Below are 27,819 nucleotides of genomic sequence, written 5' to 3'. Positions count from 1 at the left end.
TTCTGGGCCAGCCTGGTCTATACAAGGAGTTCCAAGCCAGCCAAGGATACATAGTGAGATTTCCAAATTAAAAAGCAGGCAGGGGTCCATTAGGAACTGGGCTTCAGCAGTCCCTTTGGTGATGAGTTTTCCTTCCTGTCTCTGCTTGTTCTTCAGGAACAGTATGAATTCTGCTACAAGGTGGTGCAAGAGTACATCGATGCCTTCTCAGACTATGCCAACTTCAAGTAACAGGTGACACGGCCCACAGACAGGAGAATTGCCTTTAATATTTTGTAATATTCTGTTTTGTTAATATACCCAAATTGTATATATCTTATAACTGTTTTAGAAATGGCACATAGGCTTCTATTACCTATTAGGTGGAGATTTTGTATGTAAATGTGTTAGCACTGATAGTCTTTTTTCCAGTGTTTTATTGGGGAATTAAATAGTGTGATATTTGGATTGATATCATGAAATCCTCAGCCTGGAAATTGGGCTGGATTATTCTTTTGCTTTAAACATCTTTTCTTAAAGAAGACAAACATAAAACTCATTCCAGGTAGCTCGGTGCCAACTAAAACAAAGCACAAAGTTCTCAGAGCTCTTGAGGAAATGGTCGTCTCACTGTTCCCACGCAGACCTCTCCTTCCCTGTACTGTAAATATCCATCCCTCCAGTCCACCCTTGTCTCCCACCATATCCCAGCATGGGGCATAGTGAGACCAGAGCGGTATCTCTGGCACCACACTAGGGATCATCAGGTAATAAAAACTTTTGATTCCCTTAGGAAATGCTGGTCCCTTTGTCTTGAGCAGGGCAGCCTTATTAGACTGGGGCTCTCCTGGGCTAGAACACTCCGTCTTCAGTCCCCTGGCCCACTGTTCTGTCAAGTGCAGTCATCCCAGCCACCAACCAGCTTTGCTCCCCAGGACGGATTAGGTTCTCACTGAGTTTCTCTAAGGGAAACACCAGGGGCAGAGGAGCTGGTGCAAACTTGAGCAAGCAGAGACCAGTGTGGCCTCTCTAGAGTTTCTCTCCAGAATATGTCTTCAGTTGTTCTCTGGAGATGTAGTTACTTCTGTGTGTAGGTGTGGGCACACATGCCACAACACACTACTGTTCAGGAGTTGGGTCTCCTCTCAGCTTGCTGTTGAGCAGGGCAGATTAGTCACCTTCCTTGCTGTGGCAAGGCACCATGACCAAGGCAACTTATACAAAGTATTCAATGTGGGCCTCACAGTTCCAGGGGAGAGTCTATGACTGACTGTCGTGGTGGGGCACGCAGTAGGCAGGCGGGAATAGTGGAAGCAGTATCTGAGCACCCACATCTACCAGCACGAGGCAGAGAGAGATATACTAGGAATGGCGTGGGTTTTTGAAACCTCAAAGCCCAGCCCCAGTGACCCCTGCTAATCCTTTCCGAACAGTTCCACAGCTGGGGACCAAGTATTTGAACATAGGAGCCTTTGAGGGCCATTTTCATCTTTTTTGTTTGTTTGGTTTTTTGGGTTTTTTTTTATTTTTTGTTCTTGATAGGAGAACTGGACTGGGATTATAGACACTGCTAGAACCTAGGCCTATGGCTGTCCAGGGCTGTTTTGGAAGTAAGACCTTGCCACTACATCTATCTTTTTGTTTTCTCTTTGTTTGGTTTGCTTTTTGAGACAGGGTCTCAACTGTGTAGCCTGGACTGACCTGAAACTCGCTCTGTAGACCAGGCTGGCTTTGACCTCACAGAGATCTACCTACCTCTGCCTCCCAAGCTGTAATTAAAAGTATGCATCACCATGCCCTGCCAGTTCCTCCATTTTCTGATGCCAGTATCCTGAGGATGTAATCGTCATCCCATGATGAGAGGTAGGCCACTGCTACCAGTGTGGAACAGGAAGGAGCTCAGAAAGCAAGCAGCTTCATTTTTACAAACAGAAGCACAAGTTACACTTTCTGTTTCCACTGACTACAACCCAGGCGTGCAGCTGCCTGGGGATATTTTGGAAATCTAGCCTTCACTTGCGTTGGCAAGGGTGGCAGGTTTTCCCCACACCTCCCAGCATCACAAGCAGGTTCTCAGCGCGGCAGGTGTTCCTGCAGACACAGAGGGCACAGATGGAGAGTGGGCGTGCCCTCCACTCCTCAGAGGCTTCAACAGGCGTCCTAGTATGTTCCACGGTGGCACATTCAGAAGTAAATGCTTTTGGGCTGCTTGGAGGGGGGACCTTAACTAAACCCAAGGGGTGCTGAGAATTTAGGTGAGTAGAAAGGAAAGGTCAGAGCTGGGTAGTGGTGGCTCACAGATCTCTGAGTTCAAGGCCAGCATGGTCTCTGTAGAGTTCCAGGACAGTCAAGGCTACAAAAATAAAAGGAAAGATAGGAATGAAAGGTCTGTTGAAGCCATCAGGGGCCTTCAAATCCAGACAGGGCTGTGAAAAGGAAACCTACTTGTGTACTAGATATTTATAATATTGACATCAAAGAGGAAATGTGGGGTAGAGGCAGCTCAGTGGTTAAGAGCACTTGTTGCTCTTGCCGAGGACGTGGGATCTGTTCCCAGTACTCGCATAATGGCTCAGAACCATCTAGTTCCAGGGGATTCTTCTGATTTCCTTGGGCACTGGTCAAGCAAATGATGCACATACATACATGTAGGCAAAACACTTATAAATAAGCCTAAAAAAATATTTAGACTGGGCATGGTGGCAAAGTGCCTTTAAACCCAGCACTTGGAGTCAGAGACAGGTGGATATCTGTGGGCTCAGGGGCAGCCTGGTCTACATAGTTCCAGGACAGCCAGAGCTACAGAGTGAGAGCTTGTCTAGGGAAAAAAAAAAGAGTAAATTAAAAAAAAAAAATTTAGTCGGGCATGATGATGCAGTGCACACCTCTAATCCCAGCACTCGGGAGGCAGAGGCAGATGGATTTCTATGAGTTTGAGGCCAGCCTGGTCTACAATGCAAGTTCCAGGACTGCCAAAGTTAGGGCTGTTGCAGAGAAGAACCCTGTCTCAAAAAATCAAAATGAAGCCGGGCGGTGGTGGCGCACGCCTTTAATCCCAGCACTTGGGAGGCAGAGGCAGGTGAATCTCTGTGAGTTCGAGACCAGCCTGGTCTACAAGAGCGAGTTCCAGGACAGGCTCCAAAGCCACAGAGAAACCCTGTCTCGAAAAACCAAAAAAAAAAAAAAAAAAAAAAAAAAATCAAGAGGAAGAGAAAGATGTATGGGAGGAGAATCCCAGAATACTTGGAGAGCTAGGATAGGACCACAGAGCAGCTCTACAGTGTGAGTGTAAGTCCTTGAGCGATTCTGTCTCTAGGGCTGGAGCTCTAAAGGGCCTCCAGTACCTTAGAGCCTTGATGTGACCAAGTCTAACAGTGGAGGAGAATGGCTGTTGGGTCAGCAAGCCCGCAGTAAATACAGCACTAAATATCATGTCAATAGCAGCTATCCCATCTATCAACAGGGAAGGCTGCTCTTGTCTTGCCGAGGCTAGAGTGTTCTGGATAGTGCAGCTGCTTGCTAATAGCTGTCTTCCAGTAGGGACGACCTCGACTCTTTGTTCCCCTTCCGTAGAAGTAGCCCTCAGCCTTTCCTTCACTTTTCTTTTTTAACCAGGGCTTAAATCCCACGAGGGACTCCTGTATGTCCAAAGGAAAATGTGTCTCACATAGCCCAACTGTGGAAAGAGCAAGAGTGACCAATTCATCCATGCCACTCTGGCAGATCAGCTACAGCTGGGTCGGGAGAGGGGTCGGAATGGAAGTGAGCATTTCCTCCAGCACTGCCTAGAGCCCTACCACTTAGACCCTACTTCATTGACTCCACTTTGTCACCGCTGCTCCCCAGGTCACCTGCCATTGAAGGCAGGTGACATTGAGAAGAAAAGGGAGCACATTTTTGAAAAATGTAAATAGAATTGGTGCACAATCTGCATAAAACAGGGTGATTATAAGTTCTTTAAATTTACTGCAGTGTCCAGGTCAAGGGACGAAACTGGCACTTGGTGGTTCCCAGACCTTAGGAGGTGTTGTTAGAATCCAAAGTGTGAGGTTGGAGATGCCGCTCGGTTGACAGGATGCCTGCTTAGTGTGTGCAAAGTCCTGCATTTAACTCCCTGCCCTGCATGAGCTGGTCGTGGTGGTAACACATACAAGAGGTGGAACAGAGAGGCTCAGAAGTTCAAGACCAGCCTCTATTAAGAAAAGAAAAAGATTTCAAAAAAAAAGTTCCACCCTGGGAAATGAAGTTACAGGGATTTGAGCTGTCTGATGTGGATGCTGGGAATATTTAACTTCACTGCAGGGCCATCTCTCCCGTGCCATTGTGATTTCTGTTTCAACCTCAGATCCCTTCTATCTATTGCTGTGACAAGACGTTATGACTATGACAACTCTCATAAAGGATAGCACTTAATTGTGGTGGCTGGCTTACAGTTCAGCGGTTCAGTCCATTATCATCATGGCAGGACATGGCCGTGTGCAGGCAGACATCGTGCTGGAGAGGGAGCCCAGAGGTCTACATCTCGTACAGGCAACAAGAAGTAGACTGGGACCTCAAAGCATGCCTCCACAGTGGCCCACTTCCTCCAACAAAGGCACACTTTCGAATACTGCCGCTCCCTTTGGGGTCCTTTCAGACCATCACACCTAGGAAGTTCTAAGGCGGGGAAGCATTTGTCTGATGACCTTAAAATCCAGCAGCAGCTTCACATCTGTTCACGGAAGTGGATGTTGTGAGAGGGGTTTGAGTAGCAGCCTGCACCTCCTGTTTCAAGATGTCACTGCACCATGGCTTGGTTGGCACACAAGCCTAGCACTCAGGAGACAGATTCAGGAGTATTACCACAAGTTCAAGACCAGCTTGGGCTAAGTTGCAAATATAAGGCCATCAAGTAGGACCCTGTTTAGGTTTTTGTTTATTTGTTTGTTTTCAAGATGTCACTGGATTTGACACCAGAGGAAATGGTGCTCCTGGTCATTAAATCCTAGAGTCGTCCTGCAGCGACCCAGCGACACCTCACCCATAATTTACCCCTTAGTATATGAGGCTTCCCTTACTGCGCTCATCCCAAGTACATAGTATCATCCCTCTCCCATCATCTACCCAGAAAAGCCTCCTTTTCCAACTTTTTTCCAACAATTCTATCTATTCCTGTCCTTGCCGCCTGCGCATGGGAGGGTCAGCAGCTGGAAATACTTCTGTCACTGCACACCAGTCCACATCACCACAGGCCACTGGGACAGGGAGCAGAGAGCCTACCCCCTCATCCTCTAGCTGCAGCCAATCAAAATGTCTGCACACTGCTCATCCATTTTAGGCCTAATATCTCTGTTCTCCACACTTACACTTAGGAAACCCCCCAAGAGAAGTGTGGGTGGGCGTGGCCATCTGAGGACTTCAGAGATAACAAGGTTAGGGGGTCTCTAGGAAATGTCTTACACCCAGGAATACTTTCTTGGCCCAGACTCTGAAATTGTCTGAGGTGCCGATTGGCTAGGGTGACCCTGAAAAAGATGTGGTACACACGCGTCTGATCCCTGCACTTAGGAGGCAGTGGCAGGTGGACCTCTGTGAGCCTGATCTACATTGTGAGCTCCAGGCCACCAGAGTATGTAGTGAGACTTCTCTCAAAGACAGGGAGGGATGGGCTATGTGTGGAAATGCGGGGCTCCTGGCCTTCAGAGCAGCCCTGCAGTGGCCAGGTCTAGGCTAGAGTGGTGGTAGTACCCTCAAGGGCACAGCAGTGATCTCATGGCTGACACCCTCAAGGAAAGCAAGACTCCAGCTCACCGGGACTCCAGAATACTTTCTGGCATCCAATGGGCAGTAGGTCCCCTAAGCTGGAGAGGAAGACAGTGATATCTGGGATTCCCTCACCAGAACTGGGCCTGGAAGTTGAGAGCGAGATGTAGGCAGCCTTTGTCCTGAGAAAATGTCAGCTACTGAAGCCAGCCCAGGCCACTCATGGCCTCCCAAGTGCTGTGGACGGACAGGACCATGGCCTGCTATTCTCTGCAGAATTTGGTGTTGACGGTACTTGAAAGGGCTCTAGCCCACTGGAGCATGTGGTTTTGGCTGACCTTGTCCTTCCTCCTCCCCCATTCCCTCCACCTAGCTAAAAAACCATTAGATTATATCTCTAAAGCTAAGCCATCAAGGTGTATTCCCATACTTGGACACTTTCTTATGCCAGATTCACTCCCAAGGATGAGTACCAGAGTCCAGCAATCAAAAGCCTTTGGTTCACATAATTAACATTCCCAATCAAAATACACCATCAATTCTAACACAGACCTCCCCTTTCTCCAAGGTCGTTTGTTGCTGTTTTCTGACTCGGGCACTTTCACTTTTCTTCCCAGCCTAATAAAGGAGCTCTCTGTGAAAACAGGTGTTTGCGTGTGGTTTGTGCCTACGCGGTACGGGAGGAAGCCCCTGATGTACAGGGTCGATGGGGGGGGGGGGGTCTCCTGCAATACTGATCAACTGTTTATTCAGGTGAAGAGGAAAGAGTACTAAAAAGTTTCATAAATAAGAGTCGCAGCCGAGTCCCTCAGGTTTGACAGTCAAGCCAGAATTTCTCAAGGGGGGCAGGCTCTGGGTCAGGCTGTAAAAGACAAAAGGGTCTCACCACCGTAAGGTCAGAACAGTCACTCATCCTGAGAACTGTGGCTACTGCAGAGCTGCAAGGGAATGGTTTGTAGTTTACTAAAAGGTCGTGTGAGCCTAACTTAAGTGGCTGTAAGCTCAGAATTTCGTGCGTCCGGCTTGACGGTAAGCAGCCCGCCCGCCAGTCGCAGAGCCAAACGCTTGGGGGCGGTGTCCAGGCTCGGGAACCGGTAGACGGGGCGTCCGGTGGTGTGCGGGTCACACGCCGGTGACGCAGCCGTCTAGCGGTGTCCGTCAAGCTTCCCCGCCCCTCCCACTCGTCCCGAGACTCGGGGGAGGCGACAGGCCAGGCAACAAAAGCCCCGCCCCGATGGGACCACGACTCCCGTGGTGCTCCGCGGCCACTTCCGGGCCGGGCGTGCCGCCGGCCGCCGCTGTCATGTTGCGCGCCCTGAAGCGCCTGGCCCCGCGGCCCGGGTGCCAGCCCTCGACTGTGCTGGTCCTGCCCGCGCGCGGCCGCAAAACCCGCCACGACCCGCCTGCCAAGTCCAAGGTCGGGCGCGTGAAGATGCCGCCCGCAGTGGACCCCGCGGAATTCTTCGTGTTGACCGAGCGCTATCGGCAGTACCGGCAGACCGTGGGCGCGCTCAGGTGTGTGGAAAGGGCAGGCGGCCATCGGCAGCCCCCGGGAGTGTTGGGGAGGGGGGATGGGTGCCGACTTGAAGCCCGTCCCCACCCAGGCAAGAGTTCGCGTCGGAAGTGCGCAGGAAGGCGTACGAGGCCCGGTCCGGGGTCCTGGCTGAGCGCAGGGTGCGGGAGGCCGCCGAAGAGCACCGGGTGCTCATGGCCTGGAACCAGGAGGAGAACCGGCGGCTGCAGCAGCTAAGGTGCGGGGGTGAAGGGCTGGGTGGGCTGGCTCGGGGCCAGGCTCAGCCGCGGGCCCCCTCACCCTCGGCCTCTCGCCCCTTTCAGGATAGATAGGTTGCAGCTGGAAGCGCGAGACCAGGAGCTGCGACAGGCCGAGGACCAGGCCCAGCGGGCCCGGGAAAAACAGGCTTGGGTGCAACTGAAAGAGCAAGAAGTGCTCCAGCTGCAGGTGGGCCAAGGTCATGGGGAGCTGGGCATTGGGGACTCCGGAGAACGCAGCGCCTGGAGTCTTCTCGCTCCGCACAAGGAGGGAGTGTTTGCCCTCGCAGGGGATAGTCACATCAGGGACACCCATAACTGAGACAGTGAAGCTTTCTTCAGTGTAAGAGCTCCTGACGAGCTAGAGTGTCCGCCCCCTCTCGGCAGGTTGTCACGGTTGGTTCTTGGGTTCTGGCTGAGAGATCTGATGGGCGATTGGCCAAGAAACAGGCAAAGGTGGTCGAGGTCACCTAGTACTATTCTGCTGAGAGAATGATGGAAGGCGCAGAAAGGCCCGGCACTCCGAGACACCCTTCTTTAAGGGCACTTGGAACCTCAGCCTTCCCGGGCTAGAGACAGTAAACTCTACAGAGCGCCGGCTCTGGTGGAGCTCCCATGTAGCTAACTTTTTCCTTCCCATAGGAAGAGGCCAAAAACTTCATCACCCGCGAGAACCTGGAGGCACGGATAGAAGAAGCGCTGGACTCCCCGAAGAACTACAACTGGGCCATCACCAGAGAAGGGCAGGTGGTCAGGAACTGAGCACAGAGGCTCCTAGGGGCCCAGAGTAGGGACAGTGCTTGCCAAGGAGCCCTGTGTGCGTCCTATGGCAGACGGCTGAGCCTTTCCTAGAGCAGCCCCCATCCACCCCAGTTTCTGAGCGCACCACCTGACCGGAAGCTGTTCTGACACTACATACAAACTCAGGCCAGCATCAGACTCTGGGAAGTTCCTGTCACACGAAGGATCAAGCTGGTCTACATCCCCTCTAGCAGCCAAGCTATCTTCTGCGTCTCACGGAGGACTGTGAGCCAAATGGTTGCTGCTTTTCTAAGTAAAGTTTTACAGGAGCCCTGTCTGGCCTGCTCACTGACTGTCGTGCGGTGCCCTGGGGACAGGAGTAAACAGTCACCATAGAACCTAAACTGCTCGTAAAGCCAAAGGCATTTGTTGTCTGACTTTTTTGGAGAATAAGTTTATTTGTCCCTAAATTTTTGGGTCTTTAGCTGACTAGCCAGAAGCAGCTTTCACCTAACTGAGCCATAAATTAGTTACCTGCTTTGCCCAATCCTGTGCTTTGCTGACTCGGGTCTGGCACAGGATCCAGAAAGCAAAAAGGATACCGTGTTTCTCCAGGTAACTCTCCAGGAGTGGTTTCTGTGACATGTCACTGTCCTGATGCAATGCCTCTGGTTCTACTGCCTGGGAAGACCTGGTTGCTCAAAAGAGGCTGACTTAATTAACAAAGCTCTGAGTACCAGGAGTAGTAAACACTGATAGTACCAGTCCCCATTCAGGTGTAGGCCCTCAAGCAACACGTTTCTTCCAGCCAGTTGCTGCCCTTCAGTGTGTGAGTGAGTGAGTGTGTGTAAGTGGTGGCCAAAAGTCATTTGTAGGTGTCATTCGACGGGAGTCTCACCTTGGTCTGTTTTTTTAGTTTGGTTTGGATTTGGTTTTGTTTTTTTGAGGCGGGGCCTTCACTGGAACCTGGGGCTCATGCCTGGCCAGCTAGTCCAGAGAGTCCATCTGTGTTTGCTTCCCTGGCACTGGGAGTAGATGCACATGCCATTACGTTTGGCTTTATGTGGTACCGGGGATCAAAGCCAGATGTTCGTGACTATGTCACCTGTACTTTATGCATGGGCTGTCTCCCCAACTCCTGTCGGTTCTTTCACTGTCTTTGTCATAAACTTGAATGCCATCGACATCCAAAGAAAAAGAATCCTGGTTACTTCCCACAATTCTTGGGTTTTGGAATCCCCAAGGAACCTCAGGGACTATGGCAGCTTATTATTCCGTCGAAGAACCAGGTGTCAAGGTGTAAGTAGAGGTGGCATCCTGCACTCAGACCCCCGAGAGCCATGATCCCCCTCTCCCTGACTGGTCAGAACACGTGAGGTCCTACATTCAGATTCTGAGGTAAACTGATAGGATCATGTGCCTTACTTGGTTGTCCCAGTGAGAAGTTGACCCGAACTCCACGAACTCTGCTCAATGGGTGACCCCAACCACCCCTGCCCAGGATCTGTCTCCTCAGTCACAGTCAAGCATTGATATTCTACCAAGACACTTCTGCTCTTTGCCCCTTCTGTCTTTGAGACTAAAGCAGCTTCAGCAGTGAGGGCTGGGGATGGATGTTGTGGTTATGGCCTTTGGATTAGGTTAGGTCATGCAAATTCGAAGGAGGTGACCTGGGGTTGTTCGCTTGGTACAGTGCTTGCCTAGTGTGCACAGGGCCTGGGTTCAGTCCCCGGGTTCAGTCCCCAGCGCTGTAGAAACCAAACCAGGCGTTGTGGTTCACACCTGCTTTCTGGAGGAAAAGGCAAGAGTAGAATTTCAAGGTCATCCTCAGCTACGTAGGGAGTTCCTGGTCATCCTGGTTCCTCATGAGACTCCAAAAAACTTCCCGCATGCCCATCAAGTAGACAGAATGTGAAGGTGCCTACCGCAGGAACTGCAGCTGGGTGAAGGCAGGCGGCTCTAGGAGATTCAAAGGCCGGGGCAGCTGCACTCACCAAGCTCCATAGGTATCAGGTGTTTGGTCTTAGGAATGATGTAGGTGTAAACCTAAAGCCATTGCTCAGTTTCTCCTGAAGCACAAGTATCCAGCAGGCCCAGAGATCTTGAACATTCTGCTGTGACTTTGCAAGAACAACGGAAACAGATGCGGTGAGCAAGCCTTATGCTCAAGAATGAGTCCGGCAAGAAGAACCAAATTTGGCATTTTCTTTTCTTGACAAATAGGAAGTCAAAAGCAGTATTTCAACCCCAAACCTGGCTAGTCTAGTGATGGTGCTGGCCATCTCCTGTTAGATGCTTTAACCACTATGTTCAACACAGGTAAATCCACAAACAGTAACGGGGAACTTGAATGTTTAGGCTTGTTGAGGAACAGAACCAGAGCAACACTGCCTGGCCCAGCTTCAGGGTTAAGTCGGCTTGCCTGCTTTCCTCCCTCCCTCCCTCCCTCCCTCCCTCCCTCCCTCCCTCCCTTTCTTTTTTTTCTCCCTGAGACAAAGTCTCTCTCTGGCTGTGCCAGAGTTCCATATGTAGACTAGGCTAGCCTCAAACTTATAAAAATTTACCTTCCTCTGTCTCCCAAGTGCAGAGATTAAAGGTGTGTTCCTCAAGCCCAGTTAAGGGTTAAATTGCTAAAACCTTGAAGTCTAGAGCCTGTCAGGGGAACTGGGAAGATGGCTCTGTGGTTAAGAGCCAGCACTGTTCTTCCAGAAGATCTAAATTCAGTACCCAACACCCATGCCAGTCAGCTCACTGCTCCCTGGCTCTCCAACTCCAGGGGATACAATACCTCTAGCCTCCACAGGCACAGGACTTCCCCACATAGACACAGAAATAGTAAAAACACACTTGGGCGGTGGTGGCGCACGCCTTTAATCCCAGCACTCGGGAGGCAGAGACAGGCGGATCTCTGTGAGTTCGAGGCCAGCCTGGTCTACAAGAGCTAGTTCCAGGGCAGGAACCAAAAGCTACAGAGAAACCCTGTCTCGAAAAAAAAAAGAAAAAGAAAAGAAAAGAAATAGTAAAAACAACTGGGCATGGTGGCACGCTCCTGCCAGCACCTTCCACGTGAGTTTAAAGCCGGTCTCACTTATTTAGCCAGTGTGAGGTCAGCCTGGGCTCCATAAAACCAACTCTAAACCTAGGACTCGGGAGCTGAAGGCAGGAGAATTTAGAATTTCATACTGAGTTACATGGAGAACTTGAGGCCATCCTGCATAAGGCCCTTGCAAAGGCTGGGAATGAAATCTGGGACCTCTGGAAGAGCAGCCAGTGCTCTTAGCTGCTGAGCCATCTCCAGCCCTGCAATATTGCCACCCAGCACGCCACACTCTGTTCTACATCTGCTGCTTTGCCCACGATCACAGCTGCTACAGCAGGTGGGTCTCCTGGGGGACTGAGCACTTCACAAAACCTTTCTTGACAAGCAGTCTTTGTTGTTAAAAAGTCAGAATTAATGTGCTTCAGCGGCACATACACTAAAATTGGAGCGATACAGAGAAGATTGGTGTGGCCCTGTGCAAGGGTGGCGCGCAGATTCGTGCAGCGTTCCATAAAAGAGAAGTCAGGGCTAAGGTACTTTTGCTCTTAGACAAAATTACATGCAAGAACATAAGGTGTTTTGAGGGAAATAAGTTAGTTTTATGCAAATTTTATAGCTTATATTTTTCCAGAATTTCGGATAATATAAATCCTTAACTGTCAGAATATATTACCATCTCAAATTTTATTTCAGTCGCCTTTTGGGGAGTTGAAGAGATGGCTTAGCGGTTAAGAGCACTGGCTGTTTTCCTAGAGGGCCCAGGTTCAATTCCCAGCACCCACATGGCAGCTTACAACTGTCTAACTCCAGTTCCACCCTCACACAGACATACATACAGGCAAAACACCAATGTACATAAAATACAAATAAAGAAATTATAAAAATCTAAGCTGTGTTTCAATAGCCTGATTGGGTTCCAGAGTGTAGTTTTATGGTAGCGTGTTTGCTTACCAAGGTCCCGGGTTCCATCCCCAATACAGGAAACATCCCAGAGTCTTTAAACAACCCTGGCCGGATACTGATGTCTTCCTTATGTTTGCTTCTCAAACAATGTAACCAGCCGGGCGATGGTGGCGCACGCCTTTAATCCCAGCACTCGGGAGGTAGAGGCAGGCGGATCTCTGTGAGTTCGAGACCAGCCTGGTCTACAGAGTAGTTCCAGGACAGGCTCCAAAGCCACAGAGAAACCCTGTCTTGAAAAACCAAAAAAAAAAAATGTAACCAAAGTTGTAAACTTTTTTCTCTGCTCTGTCACAACCATGGTGAGACCGTCCTTGACAGTGATAGGGAGAGTCACAGACAAGCCTTTCAGAAATTCATGTCCTTGGGGGGAGGGGGAAGTAAGAAAAAGAAATAAAAAAAAAAAAAGAAAGAAATTCATGTCCAATTTGATGCCATCTGGCAGATCAATGGTATGAATCCAAAACCACATAATTAAGAGGGATTGGTGGCATAGCTCAGTGTAGAGCAAATTCTTGACGTGTGTGAGGTCCTGGGTTTGAGGACTCGAATGAGGACCAAAAAAGCAAAAAGGCATCTAACATGTATGAAGCATTTTCTATATCCTAGGCACTGAGCATAGTTTTGCATATTGTTTCCTTTATCACAATAATCTTATAGGCAGACACCGTTATTATTCCTGTCTACTTTTGACAGAACTGAGCCGTGTATTAAGACATACAGCGTGTAACTAATACCGGCACGTGGAAGACAGGCCGAAGGGTGCTGCATTCCAGGCTGGCTTAAGCTACAGAGTGATGTCCTATCTCTTTTCTCTTTGAGACCTTGTCAAGAAAGAAAAAAAAATGTTAGTAAAGATACTTGAGAGGGAATGGAGATGGCTGGGTTTCAAACCCAAAGAGGTTGGGCTAACAAGATGGCCCAGTGGATAAGGGGGCTTGCTACCCAATCTGGTAACCTAGTTCGGTGCCCAGCACCCACGTGGCAGAAGGAGGAAACTGAGTCACCAGGCCAGCAACCTCACTGCAGCCTCTTACAGCGTTTTCTCTAATTCAACTCATGCATATGGATTCTTCCACAGAAGCACACAGTAGGCCAGTCAGCTCTCCCATCCTATTTGTATGGATTTCTTGCTAGAGTTAGTGTCTGGACAAGGATGATCACCAGACAAGGTGAGACCTGAGCCTCACCAGCTCAATACTGGGAATGTAGCAGTAACAGCTTTTTCTAAGTTTTAAATGTCACAAGCAGCAATAAAATATTCAGAGGGGAAAAAAGCAATGTAGCTCGCATAAGGAAGTGAGTGAAATAATGAAAAGGGATTCAGAATAGCTCTTCATAGACTGTTTTGTTCAGTCTTGAAATGGCCCCTCCCTGGGGGTAGAGTGCTAACGGTTACTGCAGTCCCCACCCCTGGTGCCCACACCTGGTAATAATCTCTTGCCGCGTGCGAGTGGGACCCGTAACTTCTTCTAATGAAAAGAAAAACACAGCAAAAGTGGTGTAGTGTCCCACACACACGTGCACTCCTGGTGTAACAGGCAGAGGGCTCTGGTAGGTGTGCAAAAGTGGTGTAGTGTCACCCCATGCGTGCACTCCTAGTGTAACAGGCAAAGGTGTGATGTCTTGAAGGCTTCCGCTCAGTTTCAGTTCAAACTGTAGTGGCGCCAGCTGATGGGTCTGACCTACTCATTTGTAGGGAGCTGTTTCTTTTTTTTTTAAAGATTTATTTATTATGTATACAATGTTCCTCCTGCATGTACACCTCTATGCCAGAAGAGGGTACCAGACCTCATTACAGATGGTTATGAGCCATTAGGTGGTTGCTGGGAATTGAACTCGGGACCTACTTGAAGAACAGTCATTGTTCTTAAGCTCTGAGCCATCTCTCCAGCTGAGGGGAGCTGTTTCTAAGACAGGGTCCATATGTAGCTCTGGCTTGCCTGAAACCCACACAGTCTGGCTTTGAACTCACAGAGATCTGCCTTCCTCGGCCTCCTCAGTGCTGGGGTTAAGGTGTGCACCATCAGTCAAATGAGCCCTTTAAAAAAGCTCCAAAGTCCAGAGTAATGGCAGAGGCAGCTGGATCTCTGCAAGATTGAAGACAGCCTCATCTACATACAGAGTTCTGGAACAGCCAGGGCTATATAGTAACACCCTACCTCAATTAATTAAGAGGGTTACTTAGTGAGACCCTAGGTAGGTAGGTAGGTAGGTAGGTAGGTAGGTAGGTAGGTAGGTGGGTAGGTGGGTGGGTGGGTAAATGGATAGATAGATAGATGATAGATGATAGATGATAGATAGATAGATAGATAGATAGATAGATAGATGATAGATAGATAGATAGATAGATAGATAGATAGATAGATAGATAGATAGATAGATAGATGATAGATAGAATATGATCCTTGGTCTTGCCTATAAATGCTACAGTTCAAATGGAGAGTTGGGAGCCAAGGAAAACCACAATGTCATAGCATACTACAAACCTCACACAAGAGATTTACTGGGAGAGAAAAACCCAGGAGAGTTGCTGCCTCTGCTTGGGTGAGAAGCAGCAGAAAATTGAGCAGAAGGCTGGGCTTATATATATTTTCTTGTGTGGTTGGGGGAGGTTAAAAACTGTTCAGGGTAACCTGGGATTGGAGGGGTGCTGTAGCTAGATCTTGGGGCAAACTCAGAAATTGGTAGGATTTTTTTCTTGTCGCTCTCTCCTACCTCTGGACGGGGAGTGGGCCTTAGAGCCCTTAGGACAGTTAGGGAAGTCTGGGGGCAGGGCTTTGAGGGTTTACAAAGTTTACAAAGGGAGTATCTGCCCACAGCTGGAAAGCCTTCCCTGCTGCTGGAGCTGGCATGAATAGCCAGCATTCCCATGCTCAGAGACTTGAGGAAAAGACAGTCTTTCACTCTTCCTTCGTCTCCTAGGCCTTAGAGAAGTAGAGTCTGGAGGGATGGCTCAAAGGTTAAGAGCACTGCCCTTCCAGAACACAAGGATTAATTTCCCACCACCTGTGTGCCGGCTCACAACTGCCTGGAACTCCAGTTCCAGGGGGATCTGGGGACTTTGAAGAGTCCAAGAATAAGAAGATAGAAATGTAGACTTCAGAAATAAGAATGTAGAGATAAAATACAAAGCTGTGGGCTGGAGAGATGGCTCAGTAGTTAAGAGCATTGCCTGCTCTTCCAAAGGTCCTGAGCTCAATTCCCAGCAACCACATGGTGGCTCATAACCATCTGTAATGAGGTCTGGTGCCCTCTTTTGATCTGCAGGCATACACACAGACAGAATATTGTTACACACAGACAGAATATTGTATAAAAAATAAATAAATAATTAAAAAAAAGAAATACAAAGCTGTAAGCCTAGGAGAATGAGAGCAGACTGTCAGCTGCTTTCTCGGCAGCTTGAGGATTAACTGTTAACAGTGGGTTACTCCGCTTTACAACCATAGCTCTGCAAGGCTGCAGCGGCCCTCTGCTAACTGAGGGTCAGCTTTTAGACAACCCTCCACCCTGCCACTCACAACCAGCAATTGATGTGAACTGAGTTGTCTTTTAAATGATGGGATGTACCTGACTTTCTAGTTGTGCATTTTCCCATACCCTTCCCTGCTACAGGAAACTGGCAGTATCAGGGGAGTGCAGAGCTTTGGTAAACACCTTCAGAAAGTGCCAGAAGAAGAAAGCAGGCTAAATACAAACACTAGTTTAACTAAAAAAGCTCTGTTAATGAAAACTGCAAAGAAAAGCAATTTGTATCTGAGTTTACCTCGAGATTGTAAAAACTCCCTTGCTCATGCCTGATGCTTGTTGCTTCTTGCTATAAAAAGGAGGAGTTCGGAAACCATCCTTTGCCACAGCCTTACACATTCTTCCTCTGGCTGTGGTCTCAGCTAGCTGATGAGCTTTTTGTGCCCCATGGTGATTTATTTTTTAATTTTTAATTTTGTTTCTGGAATAAACTTTGCCTCTGGCTTAATAGACTTTGATGGTCTGTCCCCCATCTTTGCGCAACTCCCGTGCACCCAACAACTTTTGACCTCTATGGACATTTGAGCCAAACGCTCATACACATAAATTTTTTATAAAATGTTTTTTTCAAGAGGGTTTCACTATGTAACCCTGACTGTCCTGGAACTTGCTCTGTAAAGCAGGCTGGCCTCGAACTCAGAGATCTGCCTGCCTCTGATTAAAGGTATGCACCACCATCTCCTGGCACAACAGCTTAAAGATGTGAGCTGTCACGTGAGCTCTGCTAAGGAACTCACGCCTGCTGATGGCTTGGCTGCTGCTGAAGACCATGGATAGAGAAGCCCTGCCCAGACTTTGTCTGACAACTGACAGAATAAATGGATTTTATGTTAAGAGGCTACATTTGTATCCACTTGTCCATAGCAGCAGAGTACCTGGTCTTTCTCGTACATGAGTCTTCCTCGTACTGAGGTTTCTTTCCACTCCTCTCCACTCACAGGTCACCTGAAGGAGAACTACAGAGATGCTCCCTTTCTCTCCGGAGCATTTACCAATCCTCTACCTGGAAACCTAAGTAGGGTGCTGGAGAATGAAGAAGGACAGACGCACACGCAGGAAGGCTGGGGCCAGTGGCTGTGTGCAGCAGCTCAGGACCTCAGTACGTCCTTGTGCACAGCACAACCACAGGTTGTAAACATCCAGGAGGAGGCTGCAATTTCTATTGGCTAAAGCACACACTGGTCAACCCTTTGTGAGCTCCAGAACACACTGTCAGCATCTGCACTCAGACCGAAGGAAGCTTAATCCCTATTCAACACACACACACACACACACACACACACACACGGGGGGGGGGGGACTGCTTAATTCTCCTGCGTGTAAGGCCCATGTCAAACAGTACACATTCACTCGGGGGATCCAGACAGAGACCTTGTCTAGGCACCCAGCCCACTGCCTGCCACCAGCCCTGCTAGCGCAGGTTGCCTTTGGAGTGTGTTGTGCTTGCTTTTGTTCCCTCAGTGGCTTTTAATTACTAGAGAAAAAAAAAAAAAAACGATAATTTTTAACTTGTAAAAACAAAAGGTTTAATTTGGTGGATTTTGAGATAGTATCCCATAAACTCCTTCATGGCTTTGAACTCTTTTTAGCCGAGACTGGTCTTGATGCTGAGATTACAGCTGTGTGACGTCACACCTGGAAGAAAGGATTCATTTTGGTTCACAGTCTCAGAGGCACCAATCCACCATCATGGTAGGAGCACACGGAGGAATGAACCCCTTCATTTCATGGATGGGAATCTAAAAGAGATTCAGGAGGGACCAATGTGTCACTACCTCCTTCATGGGCTTGCCCTCAATGACCTAATGACCTCCCCCTAGAGACCCCCTGGGTCTCTGTCTTAAAGATCTCACCATCTTCCCGATACACCTTCATAAGAACCTACAATATAACACATGGATCCTTGGGATACACTCAGATTTAAACTAAAGCAATAACCCAATGTAATATGCTTCTTATTTCACAGCTTGCCTCCTTCAGTGTCATATGACCCAATGAGGATAGTGATTTTTCTCCTGGTGCTGACACTGTACCCAAGGCTTCGTGAACACAGCCTTGCATTATTACACTAGACAAGTGTTCTCCTGCTAAGCTGTGGCCCCAGCCTGAGGACGAGGATTCTGTCTGCTGTTTACCAGTGTCCCAGGCACAGATAAGTTGGTGAGCACATGAAGGCATGCTGGCCTCATGAGAGCATTATATGCATATTATTACATGCTAATTTATGTGCATAGATTACCTTCGATGAGCTCTCTGTGCCCGCAGAGTATGTGGGAGGTCTCTGGGGCCATCCTGGGGGTCAAGCTCTTGGCCTTCTATGCCAAGAATGCCAATAGGCTAATCTGGATAAGAAATGAGCTGATTTGTAATACAGGTCAACCTGACCACCAACTCAGCGTTTGACTCGCTGAGTTCAACTCACACCAGTGACTCAGGATCAGATGAGCTCTGGAGCCTGCTTTGCTCCGTTGACTTCAGTCCCTTGTCGAGGAGGTAAACCGTGAAGACAAAGAGCCTAGGGGCTGTTCCACTCTCCCTAAGGCCAGAGAGGGCATGAGCTGATCTCTGGGACACTGGCTGTCATTTCTTCCTGGAGGCTGCAGGTCACATCCTAAGGAAGCAGCCTGAAATGGAGTTTAGAACACGGGCCTGGGACCCAACTCTGTGGAAGAGAAGAGATGGACGAGCAGAACCACTGTGCAGATGTGCTGACCTTCAGCCCAAACCTGGGGGGCAGTTAGAGGTATCCAGCATTTGTAGCAAAATGGACCAACCATTCTATGTAGTCACCTGGGAAGGGCCAGGGCCAGGTGGCTCTCTGCAGCTGAGACCATTGCTGTCCACACTCCACCAGCTGATGGTAAATGTTTTCTTAAACAAGGGTCTAGGTACCTAGCATGGTGGCGCACACCTTCAACCCCAGGACTTGGGAGGCAGAAGAAAGTGGATCACTGTGAGTTCAAGACCAGCCTGGTCTACGCAGCAAGTTCCAGGCCAACCAAGACAATATAATGAGACCTTATTTCAAAACAATCAAATAAAAACAAGAATCTGAGCAATGCTTCTCCTTTCTTTAAACCTGCCTCTGCCTCCCGAGTGCTGGGATTAAAGGCATGCTCCACCAACACCTGGCCTAATCACCTAATCTTCTTCTTCTTCTTCTTCTTCTTCTTCTTCTTCTTCTTCTTCTTCTTCTTCTTCTTCTTCTTCTTCTTCTTCTTCTTCTTCTCCTCCTCCTCCTCCTCCTCCTCCTCCTCCTCCTCCTCCTCCTCCTCCTCCTCCTCCTCCTTTATCTTCTTTTGGTTTTTCGAGACAGGGTTTCTCTGTGAGTTTTGGTGCCTGTCCTAGAACTAGCTCTTGTAGACCAGGCTGGCCTCGGACTCACAGAGATCCACCTGCCTCTGCCTCCCAAGTGCTGGGATTAAAGGTGTGCACCACCACCGCCCGGCCTAATCTTCCTTTTAGAATTATTTATTTTATTTCATGCTTATGCATGTTCTGCCTGCATGTATGTATTGCACTAGGTGTAAGCCTGGTGCCCTTGGAATCAGAAGAAGGCAATAGCTTCACAACAGATGTAGACCACAGTGAAATTATAGATGGTTGTGAGCCAACATGTGGGTGCTGGGAATCAAAGCTGGGTCCTCTGAAAGAGCAACTCTTAACACTCAGCCAACTTCCCAGCCCCAAGATGGTAACATATTTAAGCTAAGGGCCCAATGGATGGCCTCCTGGTCATTGAGGCAAGCCCTCGAAGCAGGCAGTGAGTCTTTGGTCCCTCCTGAAGATCTGTATTTTATTTCTCAGCCATGAAATACAGGGGTTGAATCTTCCATGCCTTCCTGCAGTAATGTTTTACCTTTTAAACTGTATTAAACATGCAAAAAAAAAAAAAAAAACCACAGGGGCTGGAGAGATGATTCTGTGGTTAAGAGTGAATACCACTTTTGCAGAGGACTGAATTTTGTTCCCAGGCCCCACAGAGATCGACTGACAACCCCCTCTAACTACAGCTCCTGGGGATCCAACATCCTCTTCTGGCCTCCAAGGAAACCTGCAAACACAAACATTCACACAAATAGGAATAAAAAAGGGGCTAGAGAGCTGGTCCAGTGGTTAATGGCACAGACTATTCTTCCAGAGGACCCGGGTTCAATTCCCACCACCCATATGGCAGCTCACAACTGTCTGTAACTCCAGTTCCAAGGTATCTGACACCTTCACACCAATGCACATAAAATGAATTATTAAAATTATTTTAATTATTAAAAATATAATGCAAAAATTGTTCCCAAAACGCTTGACTGCTGTCATGCTGGGGACTGGGCCCGAGGTCTCTCACACTAGGCAAGCAGTCTGCTAAATGAACTGCACGAGGCATCTGTCCTCAGCAAACCTACAGCTCACAGGGGAAATGCAGCCAGAGGTGCCCAGCATTTGTGCCCAATTGAACTAACCATCCCATGTGGTCACCTGGGAAGGGTATGACCTTGGGTCAGGTGATAATCTGCAGCTGAGGTCACCTGTTGGGCACACTCGGGCAGCTGATGGCAAGTGTTTTCGCGAACAGGAGTCTAGGCACCTAGCATGGTGCTGGATAACTTTTAATCCCAGAACTTGGGAGGAGACAGAGGCAGGTGGACCACTGTGAATTCAAGACCAGCCTGGTCTATATAAATAATTCTAATACAGAATTTTAAACACAAACATGATTTTTCTTTTGTTTTGCTGTAATTTTTCTCTCTTTCTCTTATTTTGGTTTGCTTAGCTTTGACCTCTATGGATATTTTGTCTTACCGTCTAGTCGGAAGAGGGCTGAACTGCATTCAGAAGTTGAAGGAAGATCTGATCGTTCTACCCACCCCAGTTTCGGGGACATGTAAAGGCTCCCACAGCCACTTTCCCTTTCCTGCCCCATCCTGCCATACTGGATGTCTGTGGAAATAGCTCCAGGCTAGGCTGCGCCCTCCGCCACCCCACCCAATTCTTTCTCTCCTCTTCTAACTCAGGCAGCCCTTGCTTTCAAGCTCCAGTCCATTAGCTGAGGCGGTGACCTTGACCCTAGCCTAGACCCTGAAAATGAAGAGCCTGCCTCTGAGTGGTGTGGAGTGATTTGACCCGTGGTGACCCGCTGTGACCATTCATGCAGTCGCGCTCTTAAGACAGTGCTCCGCCAAGGCAGTGCCCAGACATAAAAAGACCAGGCTGGGCCGGAGAAACCATCACTTCTGGTGGGTCTCAGACTCAGCACCAGCGCCATGGCCTGCCCCAGTCTCGCCTGCTGCCTGCTTGGCCTCCTGGCTCTGACCTCCGCCTGCTACATCCAGAACTGTCCCCTGGGCGGCAAGAGGGCTGCGCTGGACTTGGACACGCGCAAGGTGAGTCTCCCCATCCGATCCGATCCCAGCGGCGCTAAGGATCAGAGAAGACTCCCGCCCGCAGAGCATCCCTGCACTCTACCAGCCCTACCCCAACCTCGCATGGGAACCCAAGGCGTTAGGCAGGGTTAGGCTCCCGCTTGACGCCGCGAAGGCAGAGACAACGCCTGAGCACCCACTGCCCCTCGCCCGGCCACCTTCCCGACACGGGACCATGGCCCGAGGACCGTGCACTGCGCCCACTCGCGTCCTTTCCCCGCAGTGCCTCCCCTGCGGTCCTGGCGGCAAAGGCCGCTGCTTCGGACCCAACATCTGCTGCGCCGACGAGCTGGGCTGCTTCGTGGGCACCGCCGAGGCGCTGCGCTGCCAGGAGGAGAACTACCTGCCCTCGCCCTGCCAGTCGGGCCAGAAGCCCTGCGGGAGCGGGGGCCGCTGCGCCGCCGCGGGCGTCTGCTGCAGCCCGGGTGAGCAGGAGGGGGCTGGCAGGACGGCCAGGCAGGGAGCCTTCGGGTTTGCTGCTCAGGCCACTGACCCATTTTTCTTGCAGATGGCTGCCGCATGGACCCCGCCTGCGACCCTGAGTCTGCTTTCTCCGAGCGCTGAGCCCTCTTGGCGATCCCTTTAGAATTCATCCTTCACCCCCCATGGCCACCCCAGAAAGAATGACAAATAAAGCAGATTTCCTCTTCACACTTGACTGGTGTCTAATTGTCGGAGGGAGGGAGGACGTCGGGGTTCATGGGCCCTGGCAATTCAAAGTAAGAACAGCCCAGCAGGCTGTTCAGCTGACAGAGGGGTGCTGCACGGGCTGTCACCACCCACCCTATAGGATAGCCCCGTTTTCCACTCCGTACTGGAGTGGGCCTGCAGCACACAGACTTAAAAGCAGCATTTAAAAGTCCAAACAGCAATGGTGGACATCTATGGGAAAAGACAAGGTCTGGCGGGGCTGACTAAATGGGAGTCAGACAGGCAGGGAACTCATCCAGTCGCTTCCGGATCTGAGAGGAGACTTTAGCCGCAACCTCAGAGGCTGAGGGGGCAAGCCTGGCCTAGATAGAAGGCTCTTGGCCAGAGGACGGTAGTTGCAAAGCTGGAAGGTTTCCACAGAGCTGAATTCTCACACAGTACTCGAGGAGGCCACAGCTGGAAAGATGGGGAACCAGCAGGTCTCTTCTCTGCTGTCCTCAGTGCCAGGTCTGAGCTCAGGGGCCCCGTTTCTGCCGCTGCAGGGCAGCACTCTCTGGGACAGCATAGAATCTAAGAGCTTGTGGGCACACATGACCGCAGAGCACAGAGCCCACAGGCAAACTGAGAAACCTACTGTTAATACTGCTCCTCTGTTGCTCGCTTAGCTGCCCGTATGCCCAGCAGTGACGGCAGAGGCAGAAGGCACAGGTCCCTCCTCTGCTCCCACACAGGGGCACGTGATTCGCTGTCTGTTAGAACAAAATGTGATGGTTGGAGAGGAGCCCAGTGGAGGAGGTCTTGCCCACAAAGGGGGAAGGCCCTTGGTTCCGTGCCATCTCAGCAAGTAAATAAACCTACAAACAAGCACGTTCTGTGGGTCTCACACCCAGCAAAAGAACACAGATGACCCCAACACCACAGATGTGGGCCACACACACAGGCCGAAGGCCAAAAAGATATATCAAAGAGATGTCCAGATTGATTTGTTGTTTCTTGTTTTGTTGTCATCATTTTCATTCTTCTGGGGCTGGATTTTGAAGATAGAAATTTCTATTTCTGTGTCTGTGTCTCTGTGGAAGGTGTGTACATGAGTGCAGTACCCACAGAAACCAGAAGGGGGCATCAGACCCACTAACCCTCAGTCACAGGGGGTGATGAGTCATCTATCCTGTTTGGGTACTGGAAACAGAACTGGGTCCTCTGGAAGAACAGTGCACTCTTTTAACGCCTGAACTATTTCTCCAGCCTAAATTTACATCTTATTATTTATTGTGTGTGGGGTGGGATTCGATGTACACACACCACAGCATGGTGCAGAAGTCAGAACCCCTGGCATCTGCTCATAGAAGCCCCTTTGCTTATGGAGGCTGAGGAGAGGAGGCAGGCGTTTACTGTGGATTCTAGAAGTGCCCTTCAATGGCTCCGTACCTGGGTAAGGGACATCCTGAAAGGGAGAGAGAATAGAAGGTCCAGTGGGCAGAAGGATTTTCTCTCCTTGAGGAGTAGGACACTGATTTTTCTAGAAGGAGGTCGGGAGAAAGGGGGTTACAATTCTCTACCTGGGCGGAGGAGCAGAATGAGGGGTCTCAGCTTCATCCTGAAGCTGCTCAAATACCAGCCCTGGGAACTGAACCAAGTGTAGACAAGCCACCAGGCACTCCTACTGGCTTCTGTTCCTTCTTGGTCTGGTCTTTTTCTTTTCTTTTCTTTTTTTTTTTTAAAGATTTATTTATTTATTATATATACAACATTCTGCCTCGATGTATGCCCACACGCCAGAGGAGGGCGCCAGATCTCAGTACAGATGGTTGTGAGCCACCATGTGGTTGCTGGGAATTGAACTCAGGACCTCTGGAAGAACAGCCAGTGCTCTTAACCTCTGAGCCATCTCTCCAGCCCCCTTTTCTTTTCTTTTTTTAAAAATGTGTAGCCCAGGCTGGCCTCGAAACTGGTGATCCTCCTGTCTCTGCCTCCTTCAGCAAATCCTACCGGCGTGCGCCACCACAACCAGCTCTGGTCTTTTTCTTGGCCTAACCCTTGTGGAGGTCAGATCCTGAGAGGGCCACACAGGTAGGAGGCTGGGGTAGGGGTCTGCCTAGCCCCTGTACCACCTGGTTAAACCTAGACATGCAGAGAGGCTTAGAGGTGCTGAGGTAGGCAGGAACCTGTAGGGCTCCTTGACTCTGTCCAGGGCTGACCGTGTCAAGCTACCCAGTCAGACTGACCTCTGTCTTCCACAGTTGCCCCTCAGAACCTGAGGAGCATCCCAACGGAGATGCAGCCTCTGTGGCCCCTAACCCTGGAGCAAGATGACATGTGGAAAAGATGCCCGGGACAGATGGGGTGGGAAGCTGGGGGAGGGGTGAGGAATAGAAGAGACCAGGAAAGGATGGAAGGCCTGAGAGAACAGCTGGAAAGGCTGACCGAGACAGTGGGGGCTTCCAGGAAGGCCACGCTGCTGAGGGCCTGAGGACTGGGTTCAGTTCTCAGCTTTCACTTGGTTCACAACCCTTTGTAACTCCAGTCCCAGGGAATCCCATGCCCTTGTCTGACCTCTGTAGACACCAGATAGCTCAGGAGCTGAGTGGAACACACACACGTAGTGCACAGACACACACGACGGAAAAACACCCATACACATAAATAAATCTGAAATTTTAGAAAAAAAAGAAAAGGAAAAGCTAATGAGAAGAAAGGGGAAGGAGGGACTGTGGCCAAGTGCTGGTGCCATCCTTGCTCCAAAATTAGTTGTGCCAACGGGGTAAAAATGCCTATGTACTGTGTGTGTGCCTTGTTGCTGGACTTGGGCATTTTTTCTGGGTCTCTAGCTATGGCTGAGTCATGGAAATGGCCTAGCAGGTTGTCTTTTCCTCCTTTCCCCTTCTCTTCTATTCTCCTCCTCCTCTCTCTGTGGTGCTGGGGACCAAATCCAGGCTAGAGAAGCATTCTTTTTTTTTAATATTTATTTATTTATTATGTATACAATATTCTGTCTGTGTGTATGCCTGAAGGCCAGAAGAGGGCGCCAGACCTCTTTACAGATGGTTGTGAGCCACCATGTGGTTGCTGGGAATTGAACTCAGGACCTTTGGAAGAGCAGGCAATGCTCTTAACCACTGAGCCATCTCTCCAGCCCCTAGAGAAGCATTCTTGAGCCACAGCCACCTCCTTCCCTGCCTGAGAGCGGGTGTTTTAATATGTGCCTGTGGGGGACTTGCAAGCCGGGCTCTGGGGAGGGGTCCTGCCTCTCAGCGGATGGGCCCTGGTGGTAGATTATCTGGAGAGATAACAGGTAGCACTGTCTCCTTTAGGTCTGGGGTAAGTGTCTGCACCTCCCTTCAGCACAGTCTTGGGCAAGTGTACACTGCACTGGAAACAAGGGTAGGTCCCTCAGGCTGTGTCCTGTCTGGGATGAAATCGGGGCTGAGATGGTCACCCCTGGCTTGTCCTCTTATTCTCGGCCACTCTCGCTAATTCTGTCCCTCATCATACCTTACTCTGCCTCTCTTGTCCACTAATGTCCCACCTCTTGATTTTATTTCGGTCTCAGCCAGGGAATCGCTAAAGCACCCTCTTCAGGCCTCCCTGGGCCTCAGGCCTTTCCCTTCTTCAGAGCTTGGGGTTGCCTTTGTCCTGAGTATTATGTGGATATCCGGGAGCTCCAGAAGGCTTCCCTTATAAGTCTTATGAGGGCGTGGACTGCCCACGACTTTGGGTGCGGGAATTAGCCAATGTTAGAAAGTTCGCACTCCAAGCTTTCCCCTCCCTTCTCCAGAGATAGAGACAGACACCAGGATGCATTTTTAAAAGTTTATTTTCCATGCAACAGGGGCGAGGCGTGGTGGCGACGGTTCAGTAGACCCGGGGCTTGGCAGAATCCACGGACTCCCGCGTCCCGGCCATCTGCAGCAGGCGGAGCAGCAGCGCCCGGGCGGGCCCGTCCAGCTGCGTGGCGTTGTTCGGTGCGCGAGCGCGGGTGAGGCGGAGAAAATCCTCGCGGCACTCGGGCTCGGTCACGCAGCTCTCTGAAGGAAAGGCTCTGTGAGCGCAGGCGCCCTGGAGTGGGCGCAGCTCCCAGGTCCCGGTTCCAACGCTGCCCTCCCACCGCGACCCCCCACCCCCACCCCCGCCACGTTCCAATTCTAGCTCTTCTTCGTTTTCACCCTCCAACTTTGTGTCCCTGCCCCACCTCGCGCCCCCATCCCCAACCCCCTTCCAAATGCTCCCCCCATTCACCCTCCCAAACCACCCCTACCTCGCGGCCCATGCCCAGCTCCCCACTAACGCCCCCTCCACCCTCACACACCCCCTGTGTCGTGTGTATCCCCCCCCACCCCAGCTCGGCCTCGTGCGCACCATCGCTGCAGCAGATGCCCGCGGCGGCGCAGCGGCCCCCGCTCCCGCACGGCTTCTGGCCCGACTGGCAGGGCGAAGGCAGGTAGTTCTCCTCCTGGCAGCGCAGCGCCTCGGCGGTGCCCACGAAGCAGCCCAGCTCGTCGGCGCAGCAGATGTTCGGTCCGAAGCAGCGGCCTTGGTCGCCGGGGCCGCAGGGGAGGCACTGCGGGGAAGGACGCGAGTGAGCGGCGAACCCAGGGCCGCCCTGCTGCTGTCCCGGTCTCGCGCTGCAGGGGCCCTGGCGCTATCCAGGCCGAAACAACAGCCAAGGGCAGGAGTGGAAATCTAAACTACTAGGTTATCAGGGGGATCAGTTCTCACTAGGAGCTCAAACCCTCACCTGGGCTTCAGTACTTGGGGACCTTGCTCAGCTCTGTGAGGTCATTGGTGTGCAGCAATGGCTCAGAGGCTTCCTTCTCTGACATTCAGTGGTCCTCCGGTCCCCTCCCTCACCCCCCACGGAGCAGTCCTGCTTCTTAGGAGTACAACATTCATGCCCTTTCTCTCATTTTCTGGCCTTGCTCTTACTCCGGCCCGAAGCTGATGGGCCTCACCTGAGCCTTAACCTCCTGCCAACCCATTATGCCCTATTGGGTGGGTGGCAGGGACCAAATTAGAGCGATGTGTGCATGGGAACCTGTGCCTCAAGCTTCCCAAGGAACTCTGCAAATGGAAGGTGGACTGGGGGGAGCTGCCTATCTGCCTACTCCAGCTTGTTCAACAACTCAAAATCGAGCCACCCGTGGCCTGGACAAAACTGAGCCTGGCAGCTAGATTCCCTTGAAATGGGATTCCCTGGATATGCAGACAAGAGATTTGGGCAAGAGGTTGGGGTAGATATGGGACATTCGCCACTCAGGCATGCAACGGAGCCATCTTCTTAGGGACAGGAAGAAATTGGCACTGGTGTCTAGAAGAGGAGCTATGAGGGGCTGAGCTGGATGGGAAAGACCTTAACTTCAGGGTAGAACAGAGCTTTGTATCATCTAGCCAGTCCTGATGAGCTGACACCCGCCACCTCCCCCAGATGTGCAGAGGTCTGAGCACCCAGTTCCACCTGCTCCCATCCCAAGCCCAGTTGTTAGGAGGCATCTCTCATTTTCTGGCATACCCCCCAGATGGGGACAGTGTCCGTCATGCGGCTTCCCCGGCACCTGGTCCCCTTTCGCCCATCTGAGTAGTCCATCCATTGTGCCCTATTGCCTCCTTCCAGGCACCTCCCCTGAAGTCCAACTTCTCTGACCATTTGCTTCCCTCTCAGGGCACTGCCGACCGCCGTGAAATGGACCACAGTGGTACCTGTCTCAGCTCCATGTCAGGCATGGCCCTCTTGCCGCCTCTCGGGCAGTTCTGGAAGTAGCAGGCAGAGGTGAAGGCCAGCAGGCTCAGGAAACACGCAGACAGCGTAGAGTTGAGCATCTTGGCGAGCATAGGTGGGCAGTGTGCGGCGCTGCTCTCCTGGCTCTGCTCTGCTGCCTTGGCGGGCTGTCTATTTATGTCTGCAGGTGTTCCCTAGGAGGCGACAACGTGGCTGCTGACCCCCTCCCCGGTGGCTCCCCAGGAGCCCACAGCCGACAGGTCCCAAGCTGTCAG

At 50.6% G+C, this 27,819-nt stretch overlaps 4 protein-coding genes and 1 non-coding gene across 9 annotated transcripts in view; 4 read left to right on the top strand and 1 right to left on the bottom strand.

Annotated features, from left to right (window-relative positions):
• The window catches only part of Ptpra (protein tyrosine phosphatase receptor type A), a 110,542-nt gene extending 104,209 nt beyond the window's left edge, over positions 1–6,333 (top strand). For all 4 annotated transcript variants that reach the window (XM_057780290.1, XM_057780288.1, XM_057780289.1 and 1 more), the window contains one exon: positions 157–6,333. In XM_057780290.1, the coding sequence (XP_057636273.1) occupies positions 157–231 (75 nt within the window). In that variant the 3' untranslated portion in view covers positions 232–6,333. The remainder of the gene's footprint in view (positions 1–156) is intronic.
• A 639-nt stretch (positions 6,334–6,972) lies between these two features.
• Mrps26 (mitochondrial ribosomal protein S26) lies at positions 6,973–10,182 on the top strand. The gene is made up of 4 exons (XM_057782039.1): positions 6,973–7,236; positions 7,326–7,472; positions 7,558–7,681; positions 8,134–10,182. The coding sequence occupies exons 1-4, from the start codon at positions 7,025–7,027 to the stop codon at positions 8,251–8,253; spliced, it is 603 nt and encodes a 200-aa protein (XP_057638022.1). The 5' UTR covers positions 6,973–7,024; the 3' UTR covers positions 8,254–10,182.
• Positions 10,183–11,688: 1,506 nt separating this feature from the next.
• LOC130882159 (U6 spliceosomal RNA) lies at positions 11,689–11,790 on the top strand. Its single transcript, XR_009057792.1, has one exon. It is a non-coding gene; the product is annotated as a U6 spliceosomal RNA (small nuclear RNA).
• A 6,571-nt stretch (positions 11,791–18,361) lies between these two features.
• Positions 18,362–21,833, top strand: Oxt (oxytocin/neurophysin I prepropeptide). 2 transcript variants are annotated; one of them, XM_057781566.1, is made up of 4 exons: positions 18,362–18,506; positions 20,532–21,141; positions 21,404–21,605; positions 21,689–21,833. In XM_057781566.1, exons 2-4 carry the CDS (start codon positions 21,022–21,024, stop codon positions 21,742–21,744), a joined length of 378 nt encoding a protein of 125 aa, XP_057637549.1. In that variant the 5' UTR covers positions 18,362–18,506; positions 20,532–21,021; the 3' UTR covers positions 21,745–21,833. The 2 variants fall into 2 exon arrangements, with proteins under 2 accessions (XP_057637549.1, XP_057637550.1); XM_057781567.1 differs by lacking the exon at positions 18,362–18,506 and having other exon boundaries at positions 20,456–21,141.
• A 3,803-nt stretch (positions 21,834–25,636) lies between these two features.
• On the bottom strand, positions 25,637–27,819 carry Avp (arginine vasopressin). The gene is made up of 3 exons (XM_057781724.1): positions 27,526–27,819; positions 26,188–26,389; positions 25,637–25,856 (listed from the first exon to the last, which is right to left on the bottom strand). The coding sequence occupies exons 1-3, from the start codon at positions 27,655–27,657 to the stop codon at positions 25,684–25,686; spliced, it is 507 nt and encodes a 168-aa protein (XP_057637707.1). The 5' UTR covers positions 27,658–27,819; the 3' UTR covers positions 25,637–25,683.

This window comes from Chionomys nivalis, chromosome 9, assembly GCF_950005125.1.
Source record: "Chionomys nivalis chromosome 9, mChiNiv1.1, whole genome shotgun sequence".
Classification (NCBI taxonomy): Eukaryota; Metazoa; Chordata; class Mammalia; order Rodentia; family Cricetidae; genus Chionomys; species Chionomys nivalis.
The sequence above is the reverse complement of the archived record's forward strand: the minus strand, read 5'-3'. Positions and strand labels throughout refer to the sequence as shown.